Here is a 26,916-nt window from a genome sequence, read left to right as displayed (position 1 = left end):
CTGCCCATGTTTTCTATCTCTGCCCACGCGGGTGTATCTATGGCAAGCAGAGGCCACACCACCCAGCCAGATGGAAACACCCCAAGGCTGGAGAATTTGTCTACCTCAGCAGGCTAAAGAGCTCCCAGAGGGCAGGGAGAGCCTGAGAGGCTGTTCACACTGCTTCAAAAGCACATTTCATATAAAATTTAAAAGTAATCATCTCACATTATACAGTTTGAAAGTAGAGGATAAAAAGATCACTCCAAACCATTCTAAGATAAGATCTGTTTTTATTTTGTTGAATTTCCACAGCTGAGTATAGTAGACGCTCAGATATTCAAATGTGGGATGGATTACTGAAAGACAACACATACAGAACACTTACTAGGTGCCGGAATTGTTCTAAGTGCTTCATGTTTATTGACGATTTCATTTTTTTTTTTTTTTTTTTAAATATTAAATTTTATTTTTATATTCCCCCATACAATTGCAAACGCCCCATTCTGACCCCAATCCTTCCCCTCCCGCCCCCCACCCCCCAAAAAGTGTCTCTGGTTATTGACGATTTCATTTTCACAACAACATGAGGTGGATGTTATTAGGGTCATCACTATCTCCATTTAGAAATGAGGTAACTGAGGCACAGAGAGGTTGAGTGATTTCCCTAAGGTCACACAGCTGGTAACTACAGGAGTCGGGAGTTGAACCCTGACAATCTGGTGCCAAGATCTTACCAGTGCTGCTTTATTTTTTCTTAACTTAATCATTAATGCACATGCAGGTTATAACGACTTTTTATTATAGACAATTTCAAAATAACAAAATAGAGAGAAAATAACAAAACATCTCATGTCTCCATTCTCCCCATTTCAATAATTATCATCTCACGTTCCTTCTTGTTTTCTTTATTCTCCCACATCCTGAGCCAGATTATTTTGAAGTAAATCAAGTCATTGTATCTTTTTATCCACATATATTTTCACATATATCTCCAAAAGATAAGGGCAATATTTTATTTAAAAAAGTTACACCACCATACCATACCTTAAAGTTTATAATTCCTTAGTATCATCACCTTGAATTATCAGTATTCAAGTTTCCCTGCTACTTTAATAAAATCCTTTTTTTAAAAGTTGGTTTGCTTGAATGGATATCCAAATGAGACTTTTGGTTGAGTTTATTTTAATCTATAAGTCTCTCCCTCTCTTTTTTTCCTTTTAGTTTACTTAAGGGAGGTAGATTTTGTCTTATTCTCCCTTATTTGAGTTTGCTGACTGCATTCCTGGGGAATGTTCATGCCATTCTGTATCCTGATCTTTCCATATAACCTGGCAAGCATTTTCCCATACTGCCACATGAGCATTTACCTCATGGTTTTCTACAACTCCATCCAAAGCTATATACCATGCTGTTTTTTGTTTTGTGTTTTGTTTTTGGCGGGGGTGGGGGGTGGGAGGGGAATGTTATTTAGGTTACTTTGGGTTTTCCATTATTATAAATAATGCTGAACGGAATGTCCCTACACAGAGTACACGGAAGGCCCTTCCCTAGAATACGCTACCAGAAGCAGAGTCATGGCTCCGAGGCCTCAAGCCTTTTTCCACCTCTTGGCACATATTGCCAACTACCTGTCCAAGGGGCTGTGCATTCCCCAGCACCACATCAGTGAGCTGTCACTCACTCTGAACAGAAGTTAGGTCTCTTCATGGCTAGTTGATGAAGACAAGGTAATTATGAGGGTAGAGAGCTAGAAAAGGACAAAGATGATGACAGGGACCGAGGCTAAATTAAGTAGAAAGTGATCCACAACTTACCACAAACCTAGAGTGAGTCAGAACTCTGCTCAAACCCATTGTGAAAATACTGTGTTAACAGGAGTTATTACTAGGGCAGGGCCTGCCCAGTAAGCTTGCCGTTAGAATATGCATTAGTCAGAGCCCTATTTGGAACATAGATCCAGTCTGGGTCACCGAACTTCACACAGACATGAGGAAATTGGCAAATATCCAGAGAGTTCCATCAATTTAATGGAACAAAGAAGACTCTTAGGAAAAGTCAGGACGAGTCAAGTAGGCTCACTTTAGAAAAAATAGAGACGTCCTTTTATCTCAAAGCTGGGGAGGTTTCTGCAGAAAGGACAACACTCACTTGTTTTCTTCTGTCTTTCTAAGGCCAGCTAATAGGAAATGGGCCTCCACAAACCATGGAAAACACCTGGAGGACACAAGGCAGAACTTTTTCAGACTGGGGTCACCGTTAAGCTCTTGGGATAAGAGCTCTTGGGCCATTGGCCCTGGAAATATTCAAGAAGCTTCCTGTCCAGCTCTGCGTGGTTCAGAGTTCAGATATCCACCTGCTTTGTTCCCACTAGGTACTTCTGGGACCCCATTCCAGCTTTGTGATAACTATTTGCTGGCAGCCCCCTGGGGAGCAGTGAGTGAGGACTGAGGAAGTGCTCTCCATTCCCTGGGCCAGTGTTCTCTCTGTGCTTTCACGTTCCTTTCAGGTGTTTCCAGTCAATCATGTTGGCTGTCAGGGCATCATGTGGTCTCTCCTGCATGCACGCAGCCAGACTTAGAAAGCAGCCAAGTTGGTGGAGCGGGAACTACTCAGACAAAGCCTGCTTGGTGACATGGCACGTGAGAGTGACATGAGATCTCGAGTCACTTAGTTCAAACTTCAATAGCTTCCTACAAAGCACCAGGTGCTTTACACACATTCTTTTGAATTCACACAACTGAGGTAGGATTTCACAGGTGTGGGACTGGAGATTAAGACAAATTATTTGCCCTGGGTCACACGCTGGTTAAGGAGTGCCTAAGCTATGTTTATCTGGCAGTAAAATCTGTGCCCCTTTGCAGACATGAAAACTGCAGATCCGAGAGGTGGAAGTTCCCACCCAAAACCACACCAGCTGACCTGGGGTTGGGATTTGGAAAGGAGTCTTCCCCAGACACCTGGCCTCTTCTGATGTCTAATGTGGGAGGCCAAGTATGTGGCCTGGCCCAGGCCAACTGGGGTCAGGTGTAACTGTAAAAGAGCAGACTGGCTCACATTCTAGGCTCTCCAGTCTCCCACCCTAACCCAAGTCGCCAAGAGCCCGCTTCCAGGGGGAGCCGGGCAGGGCACAGGAATCAGCTAGTCCGTTTCTGGAGGAGCCAGTCATGGGCTAGGGCGGAGGCAGCAAGGTACTGTGGAAAAACTATGGCCTGGGATCAGAATCTCCGGGTTCTGGCCCAGGTTGGTATTAAATGGGGACCTATGGCAAGTGACTTAAAACTCAGTTTCCTCACCGGCAAAACCCGGCAACAGTAAATCAACTTAAAACGTACAGACGCAAAAGCAGGGATTGTTACGTACCAAAGGAATACCATCTGATCGCAGCATCACGTCCCATTGTGCGGCCCCCCCCCCCGCCCCCCGCCCCCCGCCCCCCGCGAGGCCGCGTCTGCAGCCAGGGAAAAAAACTACAATTCCCAGGAGGCACCGGGCGGGTCAGTAGTGGGGCAGAGGAGAAACTACAACTCCCAGGAGGCATGGGGAGGGCCGACGCTGGGCTGTGACGTCGCGGGGGCCGGCGCAGGGCGCCGATTCGGCCAGAGCTGCCAGCGGGGTGGCTGCCGCCGGGGGTTGTTACAGCTGCTGGAGCAGCAGCGGCCCCCGTCCCCGGGCCCCCGTCCCGGTCCCGAGACCTCCGGCCCTGCACGGTGAGTCCGGACGAGAGGCCTCTGTGAGGCCCAACCGGGAGGCTCCTGGAGCTAGAGGCGGGGTGAGAATGGAGGTGGGAGCTGCAGGGGAGGAGCCCCAGACTGGAGGGGACTCGGCTGGGTGAGCGGAGGTGGAGGGGGTGCATCAGCCTAGGGGGTGCGTCAGTCGAAGGGGTACCCAAAGAGGGAAGTGGGGGCGGGAGGAGGGGATGGGGCGTCGGGGAGGAGCGCTCCGGCTGTGGGCGGGGGCGGGGAGCGGCTGGGCTTCGGGGGGAGAAAGCTTTGGCCGCCTCCAGGGCTGGGTGGACGCGTGGAGGTGGGGGTGGGGCTCTGGACCCGGCCCGGCTCGGAGTGCGACGTCCCAGACTGGAGAGCGGGGCGGGGATACCCCTCCCCCCTTCGGCTTGAGGTTCCACTTAGAAAACCCCAACAATAGTTAGGACTCCGCCTCCTGTCTTCACGCTCTCCCGGGGTTAGTTGGTGTTCGCTTCGGTGCCCGGGGACTCGGCGTCGATCCTTTTCGCCCCCCTCCAGAGTCAGGGTGGTGGGCCCCAGCTCAGAGGTGAGTGGCAGTGTCCGGGTGGGGTGGGGTGGGGGTGGGATAGGCAGAATAAAAATGGCCTTGTAGCTTGGTGCCGGGGACTCCCCTTTAGGGTCCAACTCGCAGGCCTGGATGTTTGTGCTTTTCATCCAGATGGCAAAAGGTTTGCCGCTTTAAGGGCTGCCCTTACCTAGGGAGAGAATGAGAAGCCTTACGAGGCAGCTGACCTGGGGCACGTTCTGGTCTTAACTTGGGCTCCTGACAGACCGGCTGGGTGGTGAAATTTGTGTGAGGAGCCAGAGGGGAGAGGAGGGCAGGAGTGGGAAAGCCTGCCAGTCAGAAAGTGGTTAACAGAACAGACTTGCTGCAGGCTCTGGTTTGAGGCAGGTTATGAAACCACATCAGGGACTGGCATGGGCAGCCACCTGCCAGCTGTAACAGCAGAACTTCTCAGCCTGAGCTGCTGTAGACTTACTCTACCTCTGCCAGACTTTTCTCCCCATTTCTTCTCCTCTGGAGAGGGGCAGTTAGTTATTTTACTAAATAATGTGTACTCTTACTCACACAGAAGTGTCATCAAGAGTGTGCCCTGGCTTCTGGTCTTTTCTTAGTTTTTTGATCTCTCTTGTCTTTTTGGGGGTCTCCTGGCATTGTCTGCTCTCAGGTCATCTAGTGTCCCGGGCACTAGCCATGTCCTAGGTCCATGCCCCTCCTGGACTTCTCAGGCTTTGTTGGATGCCTTCTTATAGACTGAGAGGGGTGTAGGATGATCTGGGGTTCGACAAGACTCTTGGCACTCCCTTGGTGTTCTCGGACAGAGTTCTCGGGTGGGCTAGGGGTGCCCTTGTAGGTCTAAGGTAGGGAGAATTGGGGAGGGGTAGAGGTCTCTGGTCAAACTTGGGGAATTATTTCTCTTTAGTCAGTGGTAAGTCCTTCAGAGCCCTCACTTCTCAGCCATCCTCCACAAGGGCAGAGGCTTTTATGTCATGTGTCCCAGGGGCTGTGTTAGGGTAACTGAAGCCCTCAGGCCCTGGATGGTAAACAAGAGAGCCAGCTCTGGTTTTCTAGTTCCTTGGGTTTCTGTTAGGCCCAATTATCCAGTCTGCTGGGCCCCAGGAGCATTGCTCCTAGGAGGCACCCTGGCCAGCTCATGAATGTTGGGAAGGTGTGTTGTGGGTCACATTTCCCCTGAGATCTCAAAGCTCAGGGCTTCTGAGAAGAGGAAACCTGTTCCCATTATCCTGGAAGTCAGGAACTGATCCTTGAGAACTCTGGCTCCGCTGCAGGCTTGGCTGCCATCTGAGCTGGAGATAGATAGCAACTGAGTCTGAGGGTGCACCAGGGCACATGTCGACTTAGGGGAACTTCCAGGATACCCCCACCTGGGTTCCTTTCTGCATCTCTAGGAAAGTCTCTCTCTCTCTCTCCCTCTCTCTCTCTCTCTCTCTCTCTCTCTCTCTCTCACACACACACATACATGTGACTGCTCCCATGGTGATGACCTCAGGGTCTTTTATCAGGCAGGACCCTCCCACAGCTAGGGAGGTGAGCCAGACAAAGGCCCCATCTGTTTCCAGCTCCTACTGGTCACAGGGCCCTCAGAGATTAGGGACAGCTGAGCTGTGGACAGGAGTGCTCATCCCCTCGCCACCTGCATCCAGGAATATTGCATTGTTTGCTGGGCATCAGAGGCTGCCCACCTCATCCCCTGCTTCAGGGCTTCTGCCTTTTGTGCTGGTGGGTATGGTGCTGACTTACACCTGGAAGCAGGGACTGGGGAAGGAGGCCCAGATAAGGGTGAGTGGGACAGAGAGGAGAGGGGGGCAGGAGAGTGGTTTTGTGTCCTTAGGAAGAGGGTGTTGATGTGGGTTCAGCTCCCTGTGGGAGCTGTAGAGTTGGCCACGGCCTCTATGCTTGCTTTTCCTCTGGTGGTGGGGAAAGGAATCGGGTGGCTTGGCAGTGCAGTGAGTGGCATCACGAGGGTTAGCTTGATTGGCTGCCAAATGGGTAAAACATCTGGATGGGTTGTGACACCAAGAAGGAGGCCTTGTGTCACCAAGAAGGAGGTCTTCCAGGTCTGGGCAAAGGTTGCCTCTAGTTTGTTTTTCTCTTTTCTTCCCTTTATTCTTTTTGTACCCTGTCCTTCCTTCTAGGTCAGGGTTGGGGGAGAAGTAATCCCCCAAATATTTCTTCCACTGCTACCTGTTCCACAGGCCACTTCCTTTTACTCCTGGGAAGGGCCCACTTCAGGCCCTCAGTACGGATGGGGCTGTGCCAAGTGACTCTGGAGACACGCCTCTTTTCTCCTTCTTGCGCTTTGTGGGATGAGCCCTATGAAATTGGGGGACAGGCAGTGTTTCTTTGCTCTGGGACTGAACGCCTCTTGATGACCCAGGGCCTGGAGTCCTGATCAGGTGATGTCAGGGCAGCCTGGTCAGTGCAGCAGTGGGAAATGAACAGACTGTCTCTGGCTTCCGTGCTTGAGGGTCAGAACAGAACAGCCTGGAGTTCTTGGGGAGAGCAATGTCTGCCCTGCAGCATTTGGAGGGGCTGGGGAGGGGGCCTGACCTGGCTCACTTCTGCTGCTTGTTTGTAGAAGAGCGACAGGAGAAGGGGGCAGGATGAACGTGGGCACGGCGCACAGTGAGGTGAACCCCAACACGCGGGTGATGAACAGCCGTGGCATCTGGCTCTCCTACGTGCTGGCCATCGGGCTTCTCCACGTCGTGCTGCTCAGCATCCCCTTCGTGAGCGTCCCTGTCGTCTGGACCCTCACCAACCTCATCCACAACATGGTAAGGCCCTCCTGCTGCTGCCCTGACCGCCAGGGGCTGCTCTTTGGCGGGGCTGAGGAGCAGAAACAGTCCCTGGGACAGGGGCCAGATGTCAGAGCCATGTGCTGACAGCATCTGTCACCAGAACCCGGGCCCAGCTCTCCTCTCTGCCCCCTCTGATAAGAGGAGTAAAATCTATGGATTTGTCCACATTGCCAGGATGGGGTGACTTGTGGACCTGGAAGATAGGGAGCTGAGTATGGGACCCCAAAGTGTGCCCAGGACCTAGGTGCTGACATGACCCTTTCCCAAGTGGGGATCTCAAACTGTTTGCCACTCTAGTCCCTCACTACCCCCGCACCCCTGCTTGCTTCCTTGTCCTCTTTTGGTGGATGAGCAGGGACCTGGTCTCTTCTGGCTGACTCGCCTTCCCAGCTGGCACAGGCTGGCTGGGCACAGGCAACTGCTGCCGGTTCTGTGGCGCTCTCCTCCCCGTGCCAGGCCTGCCCTTCCCCTCCGGCCAACGTGCCCTGCCAGCAGAGGGAGGCTGCGGTCCACCCGGAGTCCACTTCTGTGATGGCTGGAGTTGCTGAGCCGCAGGCCCTCCTGCCTTTTGCGCCTCTCACGAAGGCTCCTCCCACAGGGCATGTACATCTTCCTGCACACGGTGAAGGGGACGCCCTTCGAGACCCCGGACCAGGGCAAGGCGAGGTTGCTTACCCACTGGGAGCAGATGGACTACGGGGTCCAGTTCACAGCCTCCCGGAAGTTCTTGACCATCACCCCCATCGTGCTGTGAGTGCTTACCTTGGGTGGAGGCCAGCGGGCAGGCCGAGGACCGGAGGGGACGGGGCCTAGGGAGGTCTAAACCCCAGCCCAGCGCTAGCTCCTGGCAGTGGACAGAGGAAGGGGAGTCGGAATACCCTGGGTCTTACCCTGGGTGCAGGCCTGGGTCCACTGACCTGTCTTCTCCAGGTGGGGCTTCCTTCCTGCTGGGGCCCGAGGCCCACAGGTGGGGTAGCGCACGGGCACTGGGTCTGGAGGGAGCCCTTTTTCAGGGGAGATCTTGCATTCTATTCCTGTCTGGGGCCTTTCCCTTCACTCCCCTGCTGTCAGGACTCTCCACCTCCCCCAAGCCCCAAGAAGTGAGGGAGGAAGGGGACCCCAGTAGAGCCTCACACCTCTTCCCTCACCTTCCCCTCCAGGTACTTCCTCACCAGCTTCTACACCAAGTACGACCAGATCCACTTCATCCTCAACACGGTGTCCTTGATGAGCGTGCTCATCCCCAAGCTGCCCCAGCTCCACGGAGTCCGCATTTTTGGAATCAATAAGTACTGAGGGTGCAGCCCTTCCCCGCCCCGGCCGGCGGGCGAGCGGAAGCCTGTGCTGTGATGCTGGAGACGGAAGGAGCCTCTGGAGCCGCCAGAGATGGGGGTTGCGCCGCTGGGCCCTGGTTTCCCCGACCTCCCCAGTAGCCGAGTTGAAGTAGCGTGTAGTGGGGTTGGGGTGGGCCCTCCTGGGGCTCTGACCTCTTCTAACTTTTTTTGTCTTTTCCTTTTGCCTTTTGAATAGAGACTTGTGGGGGTGGTCGTGGAATGAGCTGGACTCCGGGACTGCACAGACCTGTGGGGTGGGGACAAGAGGCCAGGGAAGCCCCCTGTTCACTTGCTCATCCTCAGACCACTAAAGCACTTTAACCCCTGCGAGGGGAGCAGCGGGGACGGTACGGCTTCTCCATTGTTTCACTTTAGCTCCTAGGCCTCTGGGCTGACACGCGCGGGTGCTGGTGTGCAGGAAAGCAAACCTGTGGCGGTGCCTCACCCTCTGGGGGGAGACCTGTCCTGTCCAGGGCTCATGCTTTTGGCAGCTCCCCACAGCCCACCTGAGTAGGGGAGGGGTGGTGGGGCCGGCTAGGAGCCCTGCCATCCTGGCCCTGAGGGAGGTGGCGGGCTGAGGGGAGCACTTGTGGGTTAGGGTGCTGGTAAGCAGCAGAAATTGGTGCAAGGGAGGGACAGAGGGTGGGGATAAGCTATACCCAGTCTCACCCTTTGGGAAGTGGACAGGTAGGGGAACAGGCTCGGGGAGTTCATTTACCTGCAGAATGGGCTGGTGGCAGGAAGGGAGGCTGCTGTGGGTTTGCAGCTCCTGGGTTCGCATCAGGGGCTCACAGTGGGAGAAGCCCAGGAGTCATCAAAGGCCCAGGCCATTGACAGAGCCTTCGGCAGTGCCGCGAGGACCTGGGGACTGGACAGATGGGGGATGGCAGGCCCTGCCACCGCCCTTCGCCTCATGGCCTCCTGTGTGGACCTGCGTGGGGCCCAGCCCCTCTCTGGTGTGCGTGGCACACAGTGTGGGCTGTGAGGCCACCCCACAGATTGGTGGCTGCTGGGTGCTGCCTGGGCCCTGCTGGCGCCTGCAAGGGCTGTCTCCTCACTGAGATGGCCGGGGAAGAGAGGCGGGAGTGGAGCAGCGCTGGCTGGCAAGGAGCAGAGCCCTTCTCCTCCCGGCTGACTAGAGTGTGTTATTTTGGAAAAGGTGTGATGCCTGTGTCCCCTCCCAGGTCCTGAGGGAGGAGAGGAGGTCACTGGCCTTGTTTTCTGCTTCCTGCGCCCCCCCCCCATGTATCATAGGGAACTTTCACCTCAAAATCTTTCTAAGCAAAGTGTGAATAGGATTTTTACTCCCTTTGTACAGTATTCTGAGAAATGCAAATAAAGGACAGTGTGTTCCTGTTTCCCCCGACTCTGCCTCTGCTTCCTGGAGGGCCCTGGGGGAGGGTCAGGGCTGTGGGCAGCTCCTGCTGTGGGCAGCCTGGGAGCATCAGTTGGAGCCTTGGCCTGGGAGGGGGGGTGGGACCCTGGGAATGAACGCTGCTCTTCCTGTTGCTCTGGGAAGAGGGGAGCCGGCCCAGTGAGCCAGAGGGACTGCCAGGGAACTGGCTGAGGAGTCAGCAGGCCTGAGAGCAGAATTCCTCTGACGGCCTGGCTGCTTCTCTAGCCGCTTAGGCCCCTGGGCTCAGTGGGGCAGGGCCAGCAGAGGGATGGCTTCTGCCTTGGCCAGAGGGGCTGGGTCTAGCAGTGGCTTCCAAAGGAAGAGGTGTCCCCCCACAGGAAGGGGTGTCCCAGGGAGTGCCCAGTCCTTTGTTCTGGGTTCCTTCCCTGGTGCGCCTTCCCTGGGAAGAGGCCTGACCTGGCCTCTCTGTCTCCAGAGGAATCTTGATGCTGCTGCTTCTCTACTGTAAGCATGAGTGGGAAGGGAGGAGGTGACGCCCCAGGACTTCCATAGCTCACGGGCCAGGAGAGGAGGTGCTATTAGTGCCGTGTTCCGGCAGTGTCATCTATTCTGGAACAGGTGCAAAGTCCCAGGTTAAAGGGAGATAGCTAGTGGCCTTTGGCCGTGGTCCAGATCTTGCTGGGGTGACAGCAAGGTCTCTGCCCAACTTCAGCACCACCCCAGAATGAGGTCCACATGGAAGAGAATTGCTTTCTGTGCTACTGCTTGGGGTGGGGCACCCCGGGATCCTCCAGCACCCACAGGAGTGCAGTCAGCGTGAGGGCATAGGGCACATTAACAATCTGGGTTCAAACCCAGCTCTGCCAGGCACCAGCCTTGTGACCATGCCAGGGTGCTTCTCAGAGCTGCAGTTTCTTCTGTTGTGTAAGGACAGCTGCTCCCAGGCTGTCATGAGGCCTGCCCAGCACCGGTGTGTGGTCAGCACCTCACACAGGGTAGCTTTGTTGGTGACCACCATGCCACCTCCTAGGGTGTTCTTTGACAACTGAGGGAGCAGGCCAAGGACAGACGCCTGGTCATGTCTGAGGACTGAGTGGTGGGACCAGAGGCCTCTCCCTGGAGAAGGGTGCGGGTGAAGGGGACAGGAGGTGGCCTCTCCCGGAGAAGACTCCCCGGGAGTGTGTGGAAAGAGTCAGCTGTGTCCTTACTGATCCAGCCTGTGTTGTGCGGAAGAATCGGGGTGTAGGCCAGAGATGGGGGATGAAATAATTCAGCAAACAGTGGAGAACAAGCAGATTTACTGAAATACACTGCTAAGAGGAGCTGCTGCGCAGAGAGAGAGGGTCCCGAGGCTCTATTTATGCTCCAGGCATTGCTGATTGGTTTGGGTTCTGGTCTCCAGCGTGTCCTGACTCATGGGCCGGGTCATTAGCGTAAGGACCAGTTCGCATGGCAGTCCCATCCACTCCATCCATTCAAGCCTCCCAAACTTACCTGCCAGGCAAGGAGTGGGGGCTTAGTTTTTATTTTATTATTTATTTATTTATTATTAAAAAAAAAATATTATTAAAATTTTTTTTTTAAAGATTGATTTATTTATACAAGAGCTGGGGTACAGGTCAGAGGTGCAGAAGGGTGAGAGAATTCACCAGAGACAGAGCGGGGAGCAGAACAGGCAGGCGGACCGAAGACTCATGAGGGGAGCAGTGGGCTAGACAGGAGAGGTCTGCCACGCCATGTGGGTTTCTCCCTGGCCAGCCGGGGATCGAACTCATGCTGCAGAAGCTGCAGACAGCTTCACAGCACAGCGCTCAACCCGCTGCGCCACCGGGGCGGTCCAGAAAATTTTCTTACATTGTTGTACTCCCTGTTATTCTCCTACCACCATATCACCTGTGAACCATCACCATGTCCCCTTGTGCTCTCCCCTCCCCTGTTTTGACCCCCCTCTCCTTCCCCTTCCCTTGTGCCCCAGATCTATGGTCAGCTTGCTAGTTTTGTTTTTTTCTTGACCTTTTGTTTGGTTTCTCTATATTCTGCATGTATGTGAGACCATCCTATATTTATCATTTTCCTTCTGACTTATTTCGGGTAGCATAACCCATTCCAGCTCTGTCCATGTTGCCACAAATGGCATGAGTTTGTCTTTTTTTGATAGCTGAGTAATATTCCATTGTATAAATATAACTTTTTTTTTAAAGATTTATTTATTTTTATTTATACAAGCACTGGGTACAGTCAGAAGCACGGGAGGGTGAGAGAATTCACCAGAGCCAGAGCGGGGAACAGAACAGGCAGACCAACGAAGTACACCGCTGAGGGGAGCAGCGGGCGCGGCAGGAGAGGTCTACTGCCCCATGTGGGACCCTCGCTGGCAGCCAGGGATCGAACTGGGGCTGCAGAGGCTGCAGGCAGCTTCGCAGCCCAGTGCTCAACCGCTGCGCCACCAGGGGAGGCCCAATATAACATAACTTTTTGATCCATTTGTCTGTTTTGAGATATTTGGGTTGTTTCCACATCTTGGCTATTGTAATTAGTGCTGCAGTAAACATAGGAGTGCAGGTTTCCTTTCAAATTAGTGTTTTTGTGTCCTTTGGGTACTTGCCTGGGAGTGGAATCACTGGGTCATCTGGTAGCTCCATTTTCAGTGTTCAGAGGACCCTCCACACAGCTTTCCATAGTGGCTGGACCAGCTTACATTCCCACCAGCAGTGACAGAGGGTTCTTTTGTCGCCACATTCCTCCAGCATTTGTTATTTCCAGTTTTTTTAATATGTGCCATTCTCACGGGTGTGAGGTGGTATCTCATTGTGGTTTGGATTTGCATTTCCCTGATAGTTGGTGATGTTGAATATTTTTTCATATGTCTGTTGTCCATTTGCATTTCTTCTTCAGAGAAGTGTCTTTTTAGTTCTTCTACCCAGTTTTTGATTGGGGTGTTTGGTTTGTTTTTGTTGAGTTGTGGGGGCCTAATTTTTTTTAAAGATTTATTTTATCTATACAAGAGCCGGGGTACAGTCCAGACGCACGGGAGGTTTAGAGGACTCACCAGAGACAGAGCGGGGAACAGAACAGGATGACTGATGAAACACACTGCTGAGGGAAGCAGCGGGCAAGACAGGAGAGGTCTGCTCACCCTGTGTGTTGCTCTGGGGCTGGCAGGGATGTAACCGCCACTGCAGAGGCTGCAGACAGCTTCACAGCCCTGCGCTCAACCACCTGCGCCACCAGGGAGGCCCTGGGGGTCTAATTTTTAAATTTAGTAGTAATACCACAACAGCCAGCCCTACAGATGTTGGCAACTCTTGCTCTGAGTTTCAGTGGTCCCACCTCAGTCTGGCCTTGGAGTAGCTGGTCCCAACCAGTCCCTCCTTTCCTATCCTGGCACAGCTATAGCTGCTGCCTCTGGCACTTGGCCGTACCCCCAAACCCCCTTTTCTGTTTCCGTTCGGATCTCACTAGACAGTATGCCTCATCCATCCTCTGGCTCTAATTCAAATGGGGTGCATATCAGGTGGAAAAAATGCATTTATAGAGATTCCATCTGTCTCACCTATTTCCTGGGTCCAAGAGTTGAGTGAAAGTTTGCTTTCTCTGGCCCTATCTGCCTCAAATTGATCGTGATGTGCCCCACCTCAGGGGTGAGGCACCTGGCTCCACCTCAGGTTCCAATTACTTTCGGTTCCTTTATAAGAACTTCCAGCGGCCAGGAACTCAGAGAGCGTGCAGAAGGGATTCCCAGAACCTCCATTTCTGTGAGCAGCAGAGACCAGAGAAGAGAAGAGGTAGGTGGCCCCTAAGGTGGGCTCTGCCTTTCCAGATGCACGGAAGACTCCCTAGACTGGGAGTGAGGCAAGAGTCAGCCGCCATGATTGGGGCCAGGGACAGAAGAAGGAGCTTGTGTGAGCAGGTGTGAGGGCCAGCCAGAAGGCCTGAGGAGAAGGTGGGTGGAGGTAGGGTGGGCAAGTGCAGCCCAAGAAGCTTATGAGGGGAGTTTACTGCCTGAGGAGGGAAGTAAAGGAACCTGAAGAAAGGGGAAGAGATCTCAAGAGGCAGAACTGTAGAATGATCAATGGAAGGGGAGAGAGTAAGGAGGACTTGGGGGTAAGAGAGCCTGCAGGGTCTGATGTGGCAGGGACAGAGAGCTGCTACTGAACAGAGGTGGGCCTGTGGAGACAGGCCTGTCTGCCTGCGGCGGAGGGGAGATAGACAGGTGCAAGTAGATACCTGGAAGAGCTGGGGGAGTTGCCCCAAGTAGGGTTCTGCAACTCATTTAAATTTCCACATGTAAGGACCCTCAGAAGGTGACCAGAAACTGAGGCGAGAGGATCTGGGGTGGTGTTTGTCCAGGGCACGCAGCTCAAGTGGCTCTCATACACCATACTTTCTCTTTTGTTTCCTCTGAGGCTGACCCACGGCCATCTTGTTGGGAAATGGCACCCCTTTAACTGACTGCCTTGCAGAACACAGCAATGGGGGGGGCAGGAGTCAGAGCTGAGGGAAGAAGTCACCAGTCTATAATTTGGGGCAGCCCTGCACCTCATCCCTCTTGGGTCCTTGTTCATGAAACTGGGTGAGGTCTGGCTGGCAGTGGTTGACCTGCCTTCCCATCCCACAGGCCCCCCTGAACAAGGGGGCAAGTCTGCCGTGGGGTGATGCAGAGAGCAGGTCTCGCTCTCCATTTTGGGAATCGCTGCTCCTTCTTTCCTCTGGAGGGTTCCACGAGGGGCCCAGGAGAACCATCATTTGTGACAGTCCCTCCTCCTCGGTGTGGAGTGACCGCTTCACCTTTAGAAACAGGGAAGGCAAATGATGCCAGGTCCTGGTTTCCTACCCACTTTAGCTCTTCATTGGCCTCAGGTCGCCAAAGGTAGAAGATTGAAAAAAAGGTGAAGCGAAACTCTCTTCCAAACTGAAACTGACTTTCTTTTCCTGCTTGGCCCAGGAACAATGCCCAGCATATTCGAGAAGATGACAAAAACTGTGGTTAAAGAGTTGGATAGTGGAGGATCTATGATTGCTGCCAAAAGCATTGTTAGTTCTGACAAGTTTCAGTACTTATCTCTGGTGATGGGAAGGAGGAGTTTCTGGGGACAGTGCTACTACATCAGCACAGGCCTCACTCTGGAGGACATACTGGAGAGTACGGAGAGTGACGTGACGGACTCTAGTGTACAAGGTCAGTATGAATCACGGAGACCTGGTCAACATGAGACTTCACCGGCTCCTACTGCACCCCACTCTCAACTCCCCATTGCCATCAACCAAGTCAGCCAGTCACACAGACACTGTGGAATTTGTATGTCCATGTCCACACGCCTCTTTTGGGTAATGCAAGGACTGCATGGAGGGAAGAGGGGGCGGGTTGAGGAAACTTATTTATATTGTAAGTAAATATAGTTTACTATTCCCAAGTAGCTTTCCTGTCCCATTTTCCCCCTTTGCAAATAATTTACTTTTAAATTAGCTGGGGTCTTCTCATGGGTTCATATGTTTATCATTTAAATGGATAAATAAAGGCTGTTTGTTCAGTGGTTGAGAAAGGAGGCAGGTTTTAGACTTGGGAGCACGGGTTGCAAAGCCTGGCCCTGCCGCTTCCGGCTGGGAGACCTCTGGACAAGGTACTTTCTCTTGGTTTGTCTCCTCATCTGCCAACTGTTGCAAGAATCAAATGAGATAAATGATGCCAATCAGTTGTCCCTGGGGCTGCCGAGAAGGAGTACTCAGTAAATTTCAGCACTGCTCATGCTCTTGGTGCCGGTCAAGTCAGTGTTATCCTTTCCTGTTCCCTGGATATCATGACTAAGTGGGACTTGGTGAGAGCAGAGCTCCCAAAGGCCTTGAAGGTCTTTCTAGCGGAGTCTGCTCCATCCCGGGATTCCCAGATGGGCTATTCCTGGGGTTTCTCCAGTTCCAGAAGCCCAGTAAATGTTGTTGAGCCCTCACTTGGAGACTCTGCAGTGCCTCCACCGGTGGTGAGTAGCTTTATCGCCTGGGCAGCCACTGCCACCAACCCCCCACCCCCCCATTACTGGGTCTCAGCAGACATGAGCAGGATCCGGACACCACAGTGCAGTTTAGAGCACCTGCTGCGTCCTGGAGATGACATCTGTGACCAAGAGCAGTGCCGGGGGCAGCCTTCCTGTGAGCAGCATGCAAGGGACTTGAACTGAACTGAAAAGTTCAGATTAGCATTTGCCAATCTGAGTCAATCTCTGAAAAGCAAATTGCCAAGGGACAGTTTATTAGAAACTAGTTTTCAAAAAAAATCATTTTGCCCATGGACAAGTTCACTGTAAACAGAAGAAAACTTTAAACTAGGATGAGGCGGTTTTGCAGTGATCATATTACTCTCCAGGGAGAGGGGCAAAGTGTATGTATGGATAAACATTTTGACTGTTAGTTAACTTCTTTGAAGGAAAAGTCTGTGTAAAAAAAATTCAGAGGCAGAGGTGAAAACAGACTTTAAAAAAATCCTTCACCATGAAGTAGGTTGGTAATTTGTACTGATTTTCAGCAACTAGATCTGCTCCATCTTCATATGGGGTGGTTACAGTGGGCGCTCGGCTTAATTTTTATTTCTTGATGGGCAGGGGCTCCTGATACTTCAGCTTTACTTTTCCTTATCTCATTTCAGCCTCTCAAGTAGTTAAGTAGGACTAGCTCACACTGAGCACTGAGGGGCACTTAGTTATGTGCTCAGCTGCATTGTTTTATCTAATTTCCACTAGAACAGGAAGCAGGCATTATTAACATTTTCTTCTATAAATAATAGATCCTAAGAAGTTAAGGACTTATCCAGGATCACTGGGTAAGACTGTAGCAGAGAGGCTCAGAGCGCAGAGTGTGACCCCTTGGTGACCCCTGGTGAGAGCAGCATTTGCTGGGGAGCTGAGGACTCCCTCAGAAGGGGGTGGTAAAGACAAGTGCAGGGTGGGGCTGCTCCAGGAGGGTTTTCTGGAGAAATCTTTTGGGTGAACTTCAGTGAGACCTTTATCCTTTTCTTTCCAGGTCCAACAGTTAAACTGGAGTGTCAGGATGACACAAAATTATCAGTGAAATTACCCCTAAAAGTAAGAGTTGGAGCGGGCGTCCAACAGTCCCAGGTTCAAGAAATCAGTGTATGCCAACGTTTCATGTCCCAGAAAGATCTGGATTCCCTTGACAACAGGTGAGGCTGGAGGTGAGCAGCAGAGGGAGGGAGAAATGGAGAAGCCCTTCTTGGGCACCAAGGGCATCTGAGATGGGGGTACCCAGGCTGGTATAGCCTCTCACCCTTTCCTCCCACACCCCTTCTCCCCAACTTCCTCCTTTACCCCAGGAGGCTTGCTCTTCTAGGAGCAGCTTCAAGAATACTTGGAGGTCCCCACTTTACTCCATCCTTGGAGCGCCATCCAGGGTGATTGGTTATTTGGCCTTGGCCCAAGTGGCCGCTTTCTTCTGCTCCTGTTCTGAGTTGCCCAAGTCTGTATTTTGTGCTTATCTCACTTGGCCTTGTGGCGAGTCAGTGCTTCCCACCTCCTTCTCCTCCCTGGAACGTGTGACCCGGGACTGACTTTCCTAACCTCTCCTTATCTATTTGCTAACCCCAGCAATAGAACCCCCAGTAGATTCTTACACAGAGTCACCCTGACCCTACCAGGGCGGCACCAGCCAGGACTCACAGAGGCTCTGAGAGCGGCGCACATGTGCCTCCAGCTTGAAGGGACAACATCACCTTCGCAGCCATCATTTGTTGCTGGTGTGGGGGTTTCCTTCCCCAGCTGGAATTGTTGGGAAGGGTGGACAAGCTTAAGGGAAGGTGCCTGGGCAAGTCTTCCTCAGGTGGGGTGGATATTTTGTTTTTTTCTCTATAATGGAAAATGGAAAGGCTTTTAATGAAATCTTAGGTCTTTTGAACTTCTCCTACCTCAGTATTGCTGGGGAGGGGCCCTTGGAGTTTTTTAAGTTAGATCAGTGTTTTCTAGAATGGGTGAGGCTATGTGCTGTGTGTTTGTAGAGTTGGGGGAGAGTCCTGGATAGCTAGAGCAAGGTCATCAGCAGCAAGGATGTAGTCTGTCTTGAGAGTCTTTTGGCTGCAAACATCGGAAGCACCATCAGGCTGCTTTAAGTCACAAAGTGAATCTCCTTATGGAGCAGAGATGCGTCCAGGGATGGTGTGAGGAGCTGGAGCCCCTTCTCAGATAAGGGGGCGTGTGGGCTGCGCGGATGCCTCTCTCCATGCCATAGGAAGGGCATGTGCTTTGCAGCCATGCAGACCCGCTCTGCACTTACCAGCTGCGTGACCCGGGGTCTTCACAACCTGTCTGTAAGCCTCCGTGTGCTCTTATGAAAAGTGGATGCAGTTCTGTCCACCATAGGTTTCTAGTGAAGGTGAGAGGAAATGACATGAAGAATCTCAGGGTGCTGCACACTGTAACCTTCCACAGCTGCAGGGGTTCCTCGCCCACATGCACCCTTGACCCCTTCAGTGGGTAAAGTGGGCTTCCATGGGGGTGCTGTGGTTCTTGGTTTCTCAGCCTCAGAAGCACTTCATCGCAACTAGGAACTTGCTGATGGAGAAGGAGCAGTGCCACTGGGGAGTGAGGCCCCTGAGATCCTGAGCTCTCATCTCTTCTCCTCAACCTCCAGGAACCTGAAGGAGGAACTACCTGCTTCATTCAAATCAATCCGTGACATGAGAGGAGACCTGTATTTGGTGTCAGGAATTCTAAGGAATGAAAAGGAGGAAACCCTGAAAAAAAACTTGAGAAGAACATTTTTTTTCCAAGTACTGGCACCACCAGTTTCCAGCGATGGTCGTGGTGAAGCCACATATAAAGACCATGTAAGTATCCAGGAGGCAGGGATAGGTGCACCCATTGCAGGTCAGAGGTGCCATCCCAGACTGCAAATTCTCTCTTCAGACCTCCCTCAGCAATTTTGCCTGCTTCTTGGACTTCTTAGGATTTCTCTTCTTGTCCCCAGGTAGGCTGTGTGGCATTGCTACTCCCTCCCCTGTTACTCTCTAGTGAACCCCTTTATCACTTGCTTGCTAGCACATAGTGCTTCCTTATGGAGGCTAAAAGCAGAAATTTCAGAAAAGAGGCATCACAAGGCCAAAAGCTGGAGGTGGGGGTAGAAGAGATTAGCATAGTTATTAAGCCAGCAATAGAAAGAGAAAATCCATAGGCTCCAACTGCCATCACGTGACCCGCAGGCCAGAGGTGGGAAAATGGAGAGGGAGGGCCATTGTAGAGAACCACTGGTACTTACAAATCGACCTAGTCATACCCTAGAAGTAATTTATTCAACAAAAGTTAACTCCGCAAAGGAATGAACCCTGCCAAAGAAAGGAAGACTACATCAGTGCAATTTCTGCACTGGCAAGGGGCAGCGGCCCTTCTGCCCGCCTGGGACTATGCAGGTGCTTCTTTCTCTTCACCAGCCTTCTCCCTTTGCTGAGCAGCAGAGGCAGCTTCCTCCCAGGGCTGCCTGCCTGTGACTACAGACCTCTCTTTTAACAAACCTGTCCCTTCTGGGGGCATCTCTCAGAAAGAGCGGGCATCTCTTTCTGCCCGCTTGTGTCTGTGCAAGTTTTCCTTTATTCTTCTCTCCCTTTTTATAATAAACCTGCCCTTTTGGATATAATGTCAGTTAGAAAAGAAAGGAGACCAAGAGTATCAGACAAAAGCGGGCGTTATTGAAAGTCCGTGAGGTGACAACTCTCTGCAGGCCAAGAGTCGTGCCCCAAATGGGAGCTCAGGTCTTTATAGGGTGAGGCTACTGCCGGAGTTTTTTGGTGCAGAAGGGTGGAGGGTGACATGGTCTCTCCTGCCAGGAGGGGATATGCTGGAATTTACTGCCCGGGCAGGAGTTTCTCCTGCCAGAAGTGTCTGCTGGAGTATTTACTGCTGTCAGCTTATCTCTAGTTGAGCTTATCTTTTGCTGGCCAGGGTTTTGTGATGTCCTGTGTGCTCTCTTCAGTGCCTCAGTCTTGTGGAGAAACGCCGCTGAAAGGGGAGCTCTGGTGAAAGTTGTCCCAGAGTTAAGCCAAGGACCCCAATCCCTGAACCCAGCATCTCCAAATCAACATCAGGTCCCATGGTTCATAATTACATGGGTGGGGTTTTTTGTTTGTTTTGTGCTTGTTCATAGTCTGCCTCCTTTTCTAGGCAGCTGGAGGGCAGGAGCCATAGCGCCTGGAAAAAACAGGTCCTCAATAAACATTTGTTGAGTGAACCATGAAACAACTGAGTTTTGGAGGACAGATGGGGGTTCGATCAGACCTGCCATTTTTTAGCAAAACAGGCTCACCCACTGACCCTCCCTGAGCCTCGGTTCTTTCATCTATAAAGTGGGAATAATTTGTCTGCCTTTCAGTATTGTTTGGGAGATCAGTAAGATAACTATGATAACTATGCAAAGCACCTAGGCCTCAGTCAACAAGAGCTCTTCTTTTCTAGCACGAAAGGTCAGTGACCATCCCTGCCGACCGGGTCCTGGCTTACCAAGTGGAGCAGCTCTTTTTCCACAACGAGGGGATTATGAGTAAGCAAGACCTGGCGGGGAGAGGGGGCCTGAACTCACCGCGGAGCCTGTCAGCCTGGAGGGGCCCCTGTCAGCTTGAAGGGGTGGCAGTTCCAAGGCAGAGGGAGGGTTGAGGACTGAGAAGGCCTGATGCTGATTCGGGATTTGTTCTACATTCCTTTTTCCCTGGATGTGTGGATTCCCAATATTATTTTTTTTTTTTGGTGGGTTAGCAGGGTATGGGGACTGGGGAGGGACTGGAAAGAAGAACTTACAGAGAGAACTGATTTTCTGATAACAGCTTTTCCATTCTTTTTCTCTTTTTTGTGCTGGTTTAGATATATTTGTCCTGGACAAAAAAAACTCCTTCCCAGGTGAGTGAGCCTCTGGGCCTCCTGGTCATCATTTCCAACAGGCAAGGATACTATTTTTTTTTTTAAAGATTTTATTTATTTATGCATACAAGAGCTGGGGTACAGGCCAGAGATGCGGGGGTTGAGAGGATTCACCAGAGACAGAGTGGGGAACAGAACAGGCAGATTGACCAAAGTGCACTGCTGAGGGGAGCAGCGGGCGAGACAGGAGAGGTCTGCTGCGCCATGTGGGTAGCTCCATGGCTGGCCTGGAATCGAACTCATGCTGCAGAGGTTGCAGATTGCTTCATAGTGCAGTGCTTAACCCCTTGCACAGCCAGGGGATACTGTTTTAGAGACTTTTTAGGGCTAAAAATGCAGTAGGGCACATCCAGGGGTGGGGACCATGGTAAGGGCAGGAGAAAAATCTGCCCGTTGGAGAAGTAGACTGGGCTGCGCATTGCCTTCCTGGCTCCAACCACTCTGACCTGCTTTGTGTGGGTGAATGTGCAGGACCCTGGGCTCACAGCCCTGTTGAAAGATTATTGCTTGAGGAAACTCTGTGTTCTCTGGCCGGTTCTTACATAATAGTGGCTATGAAGGAGTTGTGCCATTGTCTGACTGGGGGTCAGACAATCTAGGGTCCAGTCCTGCTTCTGCCTCTCTCTAGCTCTCTGGCCTCCTCAGCCACGGTTGTCCCAGCTTTAAGTTAATGGGTTAGACTACAAGATCCATGAGATTCTGCCTGAAACTTCCTCTGGAATTTCATTTTTTCCCTGGGTCCCAAAAAGTGCTGTACTGACTTAGCTTTCAGAAAAGGGTAGAGAGAGGTCTGGATGTGGTAGAAAATTCAAGAAACTGGGCCTCCCTGGTAGCGCAGTGGTAAGCACTGGGCTGCGAAGCTGCCCGCAGCCTCTGTAGTGCCGGTTCGATCACCGGCCGCCAGGTGAGGGTCCCACATGGTGCAGCAGACCTCTCCTGCTGCCTGCTGCTCTCCTCAGCAGTGTGTTTCATCAGTCTGTCTGTTCTGTTCCCCGCTCTGGCTCTGGTGAATCCTCTCACCCACCCGCGTTTCTGACTGTACCCAGTGCTTGTATAAATAAATAAATAAATCTTAAAAAAAAAGAAAAGAGAGAAAATTCAAGAAACTCCTGGAAGTTGTACAAGTTGTAGGTTCAGTCCTGGCAAGGTCTTGTTAGCTCAAGAGAGTGAATCTCTATCACTCTAAAGTCCCATAACAGAGGCCAGTTAGGAGATAAATTCAGTCCCTGTGGTAAACCACATTTGCCGAGTGACGAAGGGTTTGTTGAACCTTCTCTGGGGCTCGTTTCTTTGCCAGCCACCTGGCATAGTCCCCTGGCTGCCTGTCTTCGAGGCTGTGGGAAGGGTCTCAGATACAGGGCTCGCTCTGCATTCATGTGCCTTGTCATGTATGCACAACGACGACGACAAGGATGCAGGCTCCCTGGTGTGGGCAGGGATGGGGGTTCAGTGTCCGGGAATAAAAACTTCCACTGCTGAAAAAAGAATGTCCATTGGGGAGTTGGAGGGGACCTGAAGACTCTCTGAGATTCTTCTTGCTCTCTTTGCAGAGAAAGGTGGTAATGCAGCTTGCACAGGTAAGGACTGGAGCCAGCAGTGTTCAGGCTCACCCCTGTGGGCTCAAGGACTGCAGCTCAGTGGGGGAGCTGTGTGTGTGTGTGGGGTGGGGGGCGGTGGCGATGAGGGAGAAGACTAAGGCACAGGCCAAAGCAGGTTTCAAGTTAGTCTGGAAGTTGCACCTGTTTCCTCTAAACACAGTGGTTCTCACGTGGGAGAGCTTAAAACTAGTGATACCTGAGTCCCACCTCAAAAAAGTCTGATTTAATTGATCGGAGTGTGGTGTGAGTGTCAGGATTTTCAGTCACTCTCTGGTAATTCTCAGGCACAGTCAAGGCTGAGAACCTGCTCTAACTCCCTCTACACACTCACCACTCCTAGTGTGGTCCAAGGACTGCGTGTTGACTACCAAGGACTAAATAAGTTTGATTACCTGGAGGAGAAGAACTTGGGGTTGGTGCCAGACTGGGCATGAGCCAGAGAGATGAAAGGGGTCGGTGGGAGGCAGTGATGGTGGGTGTCTGGGAAGAAAGTGCTTCACGTTAACAGGAAAATGTTGGAAGACAGGAGGATACAGAGAGGTGGTCTCTGGAAGAGGGGGAGGTAAGGGGTGGGGTATGGAGAACAGGAGTGGAGACTTTGGGCTGGGCAGGCCAGATTCTTAATTGCTGCCTCTACAGGGAGGTCTGGGACTTTGGAGGATTCTGAAAACTTGGAGGATTTTGGAAACTTTGAGAAGTTGAAGGAGAAGGTGGAGGACATGGAGGAAATCCTCGAGGATCTGACTGAGAAGGAGAAACAAGCTTTGTTTGATTGCCTCAAGAAGGATGTGCAGCAGCTGCGGGATCTGCAGCAAAGAGTAAGAGACCCAATTGGGCAGAGAGAGGGAGGAGCCGGTGGGGAGGGAGACTGACCCACAGAGATGTGTCTCCCCGGTCGGTGCTCACCTCCCCCATCTTCTGGCCCCAGGTGTCTGTGGTCCTGTGCTCTGGGGAGCTGCAGTTGGAGGAGGACACGGAGGACGACACAGTGGATACTCTCATGATGTGCCTCTTTAATAATACTGGGGCCCTGGTAGAGAAACGCGCAGAAGCTGTCCTGAACTTTCTAGAAGCCTTGATTGGTGAGTAGGGTCTGGATGTATGCTGGCATGGAGGAAATGCTGAGCCCCATGGAGAGTCCTGTGGGGAACCACTTCTTGGGTGGAAGGGGGTAGACATTGCCCTTTACACTTTTTTTTTTTTTTTTAATATTTTGTCTGCCAGGGAGATAAGCACTTTGGGTTTTTTTTTTGTTGTTGTTTTTTAAAGATTTATTTATTTATTTATACAAGCACTGGGTACAGTCAGAAGCGCAGGAGGGTGAGAGAATTCACCAGAGCCAGAGTGGGGAGCAGAGCAGGCAGAAGGACCGAAGTACGCTGCTGAGGGGAGCAGCGGGCGGCAGGAGAGGTCTGCGCGCCATGCAGGACCTTCCTCCGGTGGCCGGGGAGCAGCCGGGGATAGAACCGGCGCTGCAGAGGCTGCGGGCAGCTTCACAACCCAGCGCTCAACCGCTGCGCCACCAGGGAGGCCCTGCACTTTGTGAGAGACCTTCACATTTCAGAAACTAGGCGCCTCCTCCTCCCCCTTGGCACATGGGCTTCCTACAAGCTAAGAGGGAAGCAGGAGCCCCAATGGGAGTCCATTCGGAATAACCCGCATCCAACACTCCCCTGGGCTCTCGGGAAACTCCTTGTCCTGCGTCCTACCAGAATTGAAGCCCTGACCCACTGGGGGCCTCTCCTCTCTGCAATCACCCTCTTTAATCCCCACAGAGCTGTCTGAGGATTTGCAGCTTGTGGATGAGATTCGAGAGGCGGGGACCTTGCCTCAGCTGAAGGACCAGGTAAGACAGCCTGGCTGAGGGCCGGGATCATAGAGGAGGTGAACGCCAGGTCTCTGGGGACCCAGAAACCCCAGGGAACAGTCCCTTCCTACTTCACAGTTCTCTGTCAGCTCACATCATGCAGCCGGTTTGTGGCAATTCCCTGGGTATACAGTTTTCAGGACTGTCCGTTGTTTGCATATGGGCAAGAGGAGGGTGGTGGAAAATGGTTAGTCCCAGAGTAGCTGTCGGTACATTCTTGTACGCCCAAACCGATGATCAGCAGTGCCGTCGATGCTGAGGGGGCACAGGGCTGTCCAGGCTCGGCAGGGAGGAGCGCCACAGCAGGCTAGTGCTCCTGCCATGGCTGCAGGACAAGGCAATGGCAAAGTATTCAGCATTTCTTTTATGTTTCCTTGTTCCTAGCTTTTATAACCTGTGTGGTCTCCTTCCAGGTGGAGTCTACTCTGAAGCAGAATGGGGATGAGCAGCCCCCCAATGTGGACGATGACCTTGAGACTCCCAACCTCCATGCCCTTTATGTCGTTGTCTCCATCTTGCTGCTGCTGAGTGGGAAGCCTTCCTCTGAATCTTCCTAACTGTGTTTGCTCTTTCTATTCTCCCCACAAACTTCTGTGTGTCCCCCTCCCAGGTCCATCCTCACTATCCTCCACAATGATGTCCTTAAACAATCAGCTTCTGTTCCTTGATACACCCCACTCACTACATGATAAGAGCCCCAAAGCCTGGGCCACATGCAAGGACTCCTGATTAAAAGTGGTAGACTGATCACGTTAACTTCCTCTCCCTCTTGAAACCTCACTGCATGACAGTACAGCAAAAGGGAAGATATAAACCCATAAGGATCAAGAGAAAGAAGCAGCAGATAAAGATTGCAAAAGACCTTTGGAAAGTACCAAGTAATAAAAAAAAGTTCAAGCTAGGAGGTGGGAGATTGAGGGGGCCAGAGGAGTGTGACAGGGAGCTGCTGTTTTTCAATGATTTATAATGTTATGTAACAAGGAAATATATCAGAAATGGGAAATTTTAGTTATGCTTAGTATTTTTAGGACAATGTAATTAAAAGTAAAAAAATATGATCATTGTAAATCACTTTAAATATTTCTCAAAGTGGCAGTAAAGGTGCCCTGTGATCTCCCCTTCTCCCTCTGACATCATCACTGTCAACATTTTTGGCGAATATTAACTTTTTCCTATGTATATGTATCAGTGTTTAAAAGAATCATTTAGGGCCTCCCTGGTGGCGCAGCGGTTGAGCGCTGAGTTGCGAAGCTGCCCGCAGCCTCTGCAGCACTGGTTCGATCCCTGGCACCGGCCAGGGTCCCACATGGCGCACAGACCTCTCCTGCCACCCACTGCTCCCTCAGGAGTGTGCTTCGTCAGTCTGCCTGTTCTGTTCCCCGCTCTGGCTCTGGTGAATTCTCTCACACTCCTGCGCTTCTGACTGTACCCAGTGCTTGTTATAAATAAATAAATCTTTTAAAAAAATTCATTTAATTAATTAATTTATATTTTTTATTTTTGAACATTATTTGCTTCCCCCCACCCCCTCAGATTGAGTCCCCAAAGAATTTCCTTCCCCAAGGCACCCGTGCACCATTGCCATAGTCCCCTGTGCTCCTCCCTCCCTCTGATCCCTCTCCCTCCTCCTCCCCTGCAGGATGTCTCTGATTTATAATTATGTGTTCTTGCTTTGTTGTGTTTTGTACTGTTATTATTTTTTTTGCACCGATGTCTTATTTGGTTCCCCTATATTCCTGCTATAAGTGAAACCATCCAATATTTTTCTTTTTCCTTCTGGCTTATTTCACTGAGCATAATTCCTTCTAGCTCCATCCTTGTTGCTGCGAATGGCATGAGTTTATCTTTTTGATTGCTGAATAATATTCCATTGTGTATATATACCTCATCTTCTTGATGCAGTTATCTATTTAAAAGGATCATTTAAACATGAAATTAGGATGCTGTAACATAAATCTGTTTGAACTACAGTTTTTTAAAATTTGTATCAATGCAACGGGAACTCTCCTCAGTGCCTTTGGAGTGTGCATTGGTCAACCACTTGGGGTATTGCTTGGCAGTATCTACCAAGACTAAACATATACTTAGACCCAGCAACTCTGCTTCCTAGGCATATACTCAAGGGAAAGGCACATAATGTCTTCACCAAAAGGCATGCATATTCAAAGCGTTAACATAAGAGCCCCAAGCTGAAAGCTATTGCCCAATATGTCCAATAACATTAGGAGAGCTGCATACACTGTGGAACATTCATTCAATAAAAGAGAACAAACTACCCCACACGTAACAACATGGCTGACTCTCACAGACTTAAAGTTGAGCAAGTGAAGCCAGAGACAGGATAACATTATGTCTGGTCTTCTTGAGAAGAAGGTGCTAAACGAAATTAGACATGTGAGAGACTTAGTAGGGAAAAAACCTGTGAAGAGTAAAGGGAGAGGGAGCAGGAATAGGCGTGGCAAAACTTCAAATCACAATAAAAAAGGGTAACACATTAGTACTGCTAGATTTATCTAGAATTTTAAGTTTGGCTTAACATTAAAAATGCAACTTATGGTAATAGTTTAAGAAGAAACAAGGATGCAATTTTTGTGATTCCGAATGCTTATAAATCATCTTGATATAGAAAAAGCATCTGATAAAGTTCGATTTCCACTTATGATAAAAATCCTTAGAAAACTAAGAATAGAATTTCGTTTACAGGGCCTCCCTGGTGTCGCAAGAGGTTAAGACATAAACTGTGAGGCTGTTTGCAGCCTCTGCAGCACGATCCCTGGCCAGGGAGCAACCCACATGGCACAGCAGAC

General features: G+C 51.3%; 2 protein-coding genes across 5 annotated transcripts; both read left to right on the top strand.

The window, feature by feature from the left end:
- Positions 1-3,489: 3,489 nt before the first annotated feature.
- Positions 3,490-9,743, top strand: ORMDL3 (ORMDL sphingolipid biosynthesis regulator 3). Of its 4 annotated transcripts, none has more exons than XM_037493682.2 (4): positions 3,490-3,689; positions 6,827-7,025; positions 7,648-7,799; positions 8,210-9,743. In XM_037493682.2, exons 2-4 carry the CDS (start codon positions 6,852-6,854, stop codon positions 8,343-8,345), a joined length of 462 nt encoding a protein of 153 aa, XP_037349579.1. In that variant the 5' UTR covers positions 3,490-3,689; positions 6,827-6,851; the 3' UTR covers positions 8,346-9,743. The 4 variants fall into 4 exon arrangements, with proteins under 4 accessions (XP_037349579.1, XP_037349580.1, XP_037349578.1 ...); XM_037493683.2 differs by lacking the exon at positions 3,490-3,689 and adding an exon at positions 4,147-4,251; XM_037493681.2 differs by lacking the exon at positions 3,490-3,689 and adding an exon at positions 5,817-5,967.
- Positions 9,744-14,690: 4,947 nt separating this feature from the next.
- Positions 14,691-25,537, top strand: GSDMB (gasdermin B). The gene is made up of 11 exons (XM_054688617.1): positions 14,691-14,919; positions 16,752-16,911; positions 18,372-18,567; positions 20,186-20,270; positions 20,588-20,623; positions 22,195-22,221; positions 22,711-22,782; positions 22,882-23,060; positions 23,171-23,324; positions 24,018-24,088; positions 24,523-25,537. Exons 1-11 carry the CDS (start codon positions 14,691-14,693, stop codon positions 24,664-24,666), a joined length of 1,353 nt encoding a protein of 450 aa, XP_054544592.1. The 3' UTR covers positions 24,667-25,537.
- The last annotated feature ends 1,379 nt before the right edge of the window (positions 25,538-26,916 follow it).

Source organism: Talpa occidentalis, unplaced genomic scaffold, assembly GCF_014898055.3.
Source record: "Talpa occidentalis isolate TD23 unplaced genomic scaffold, MPIMG_talOcc4v2.1 talOcc4.7, whole genome shotgun sequence".
In the NCBI taxonomy this organism is placed as follows: Eukaryota; Metazoa; Chordata; class Mammalia; order Eulipotyphla; family Talpidae; genus Talpa; species Talpa occidentalis.
Note: the sequence above shows the minus strand (reverse complement) of the source record. Positions and strands in the feature narration are given on the sequence as shown.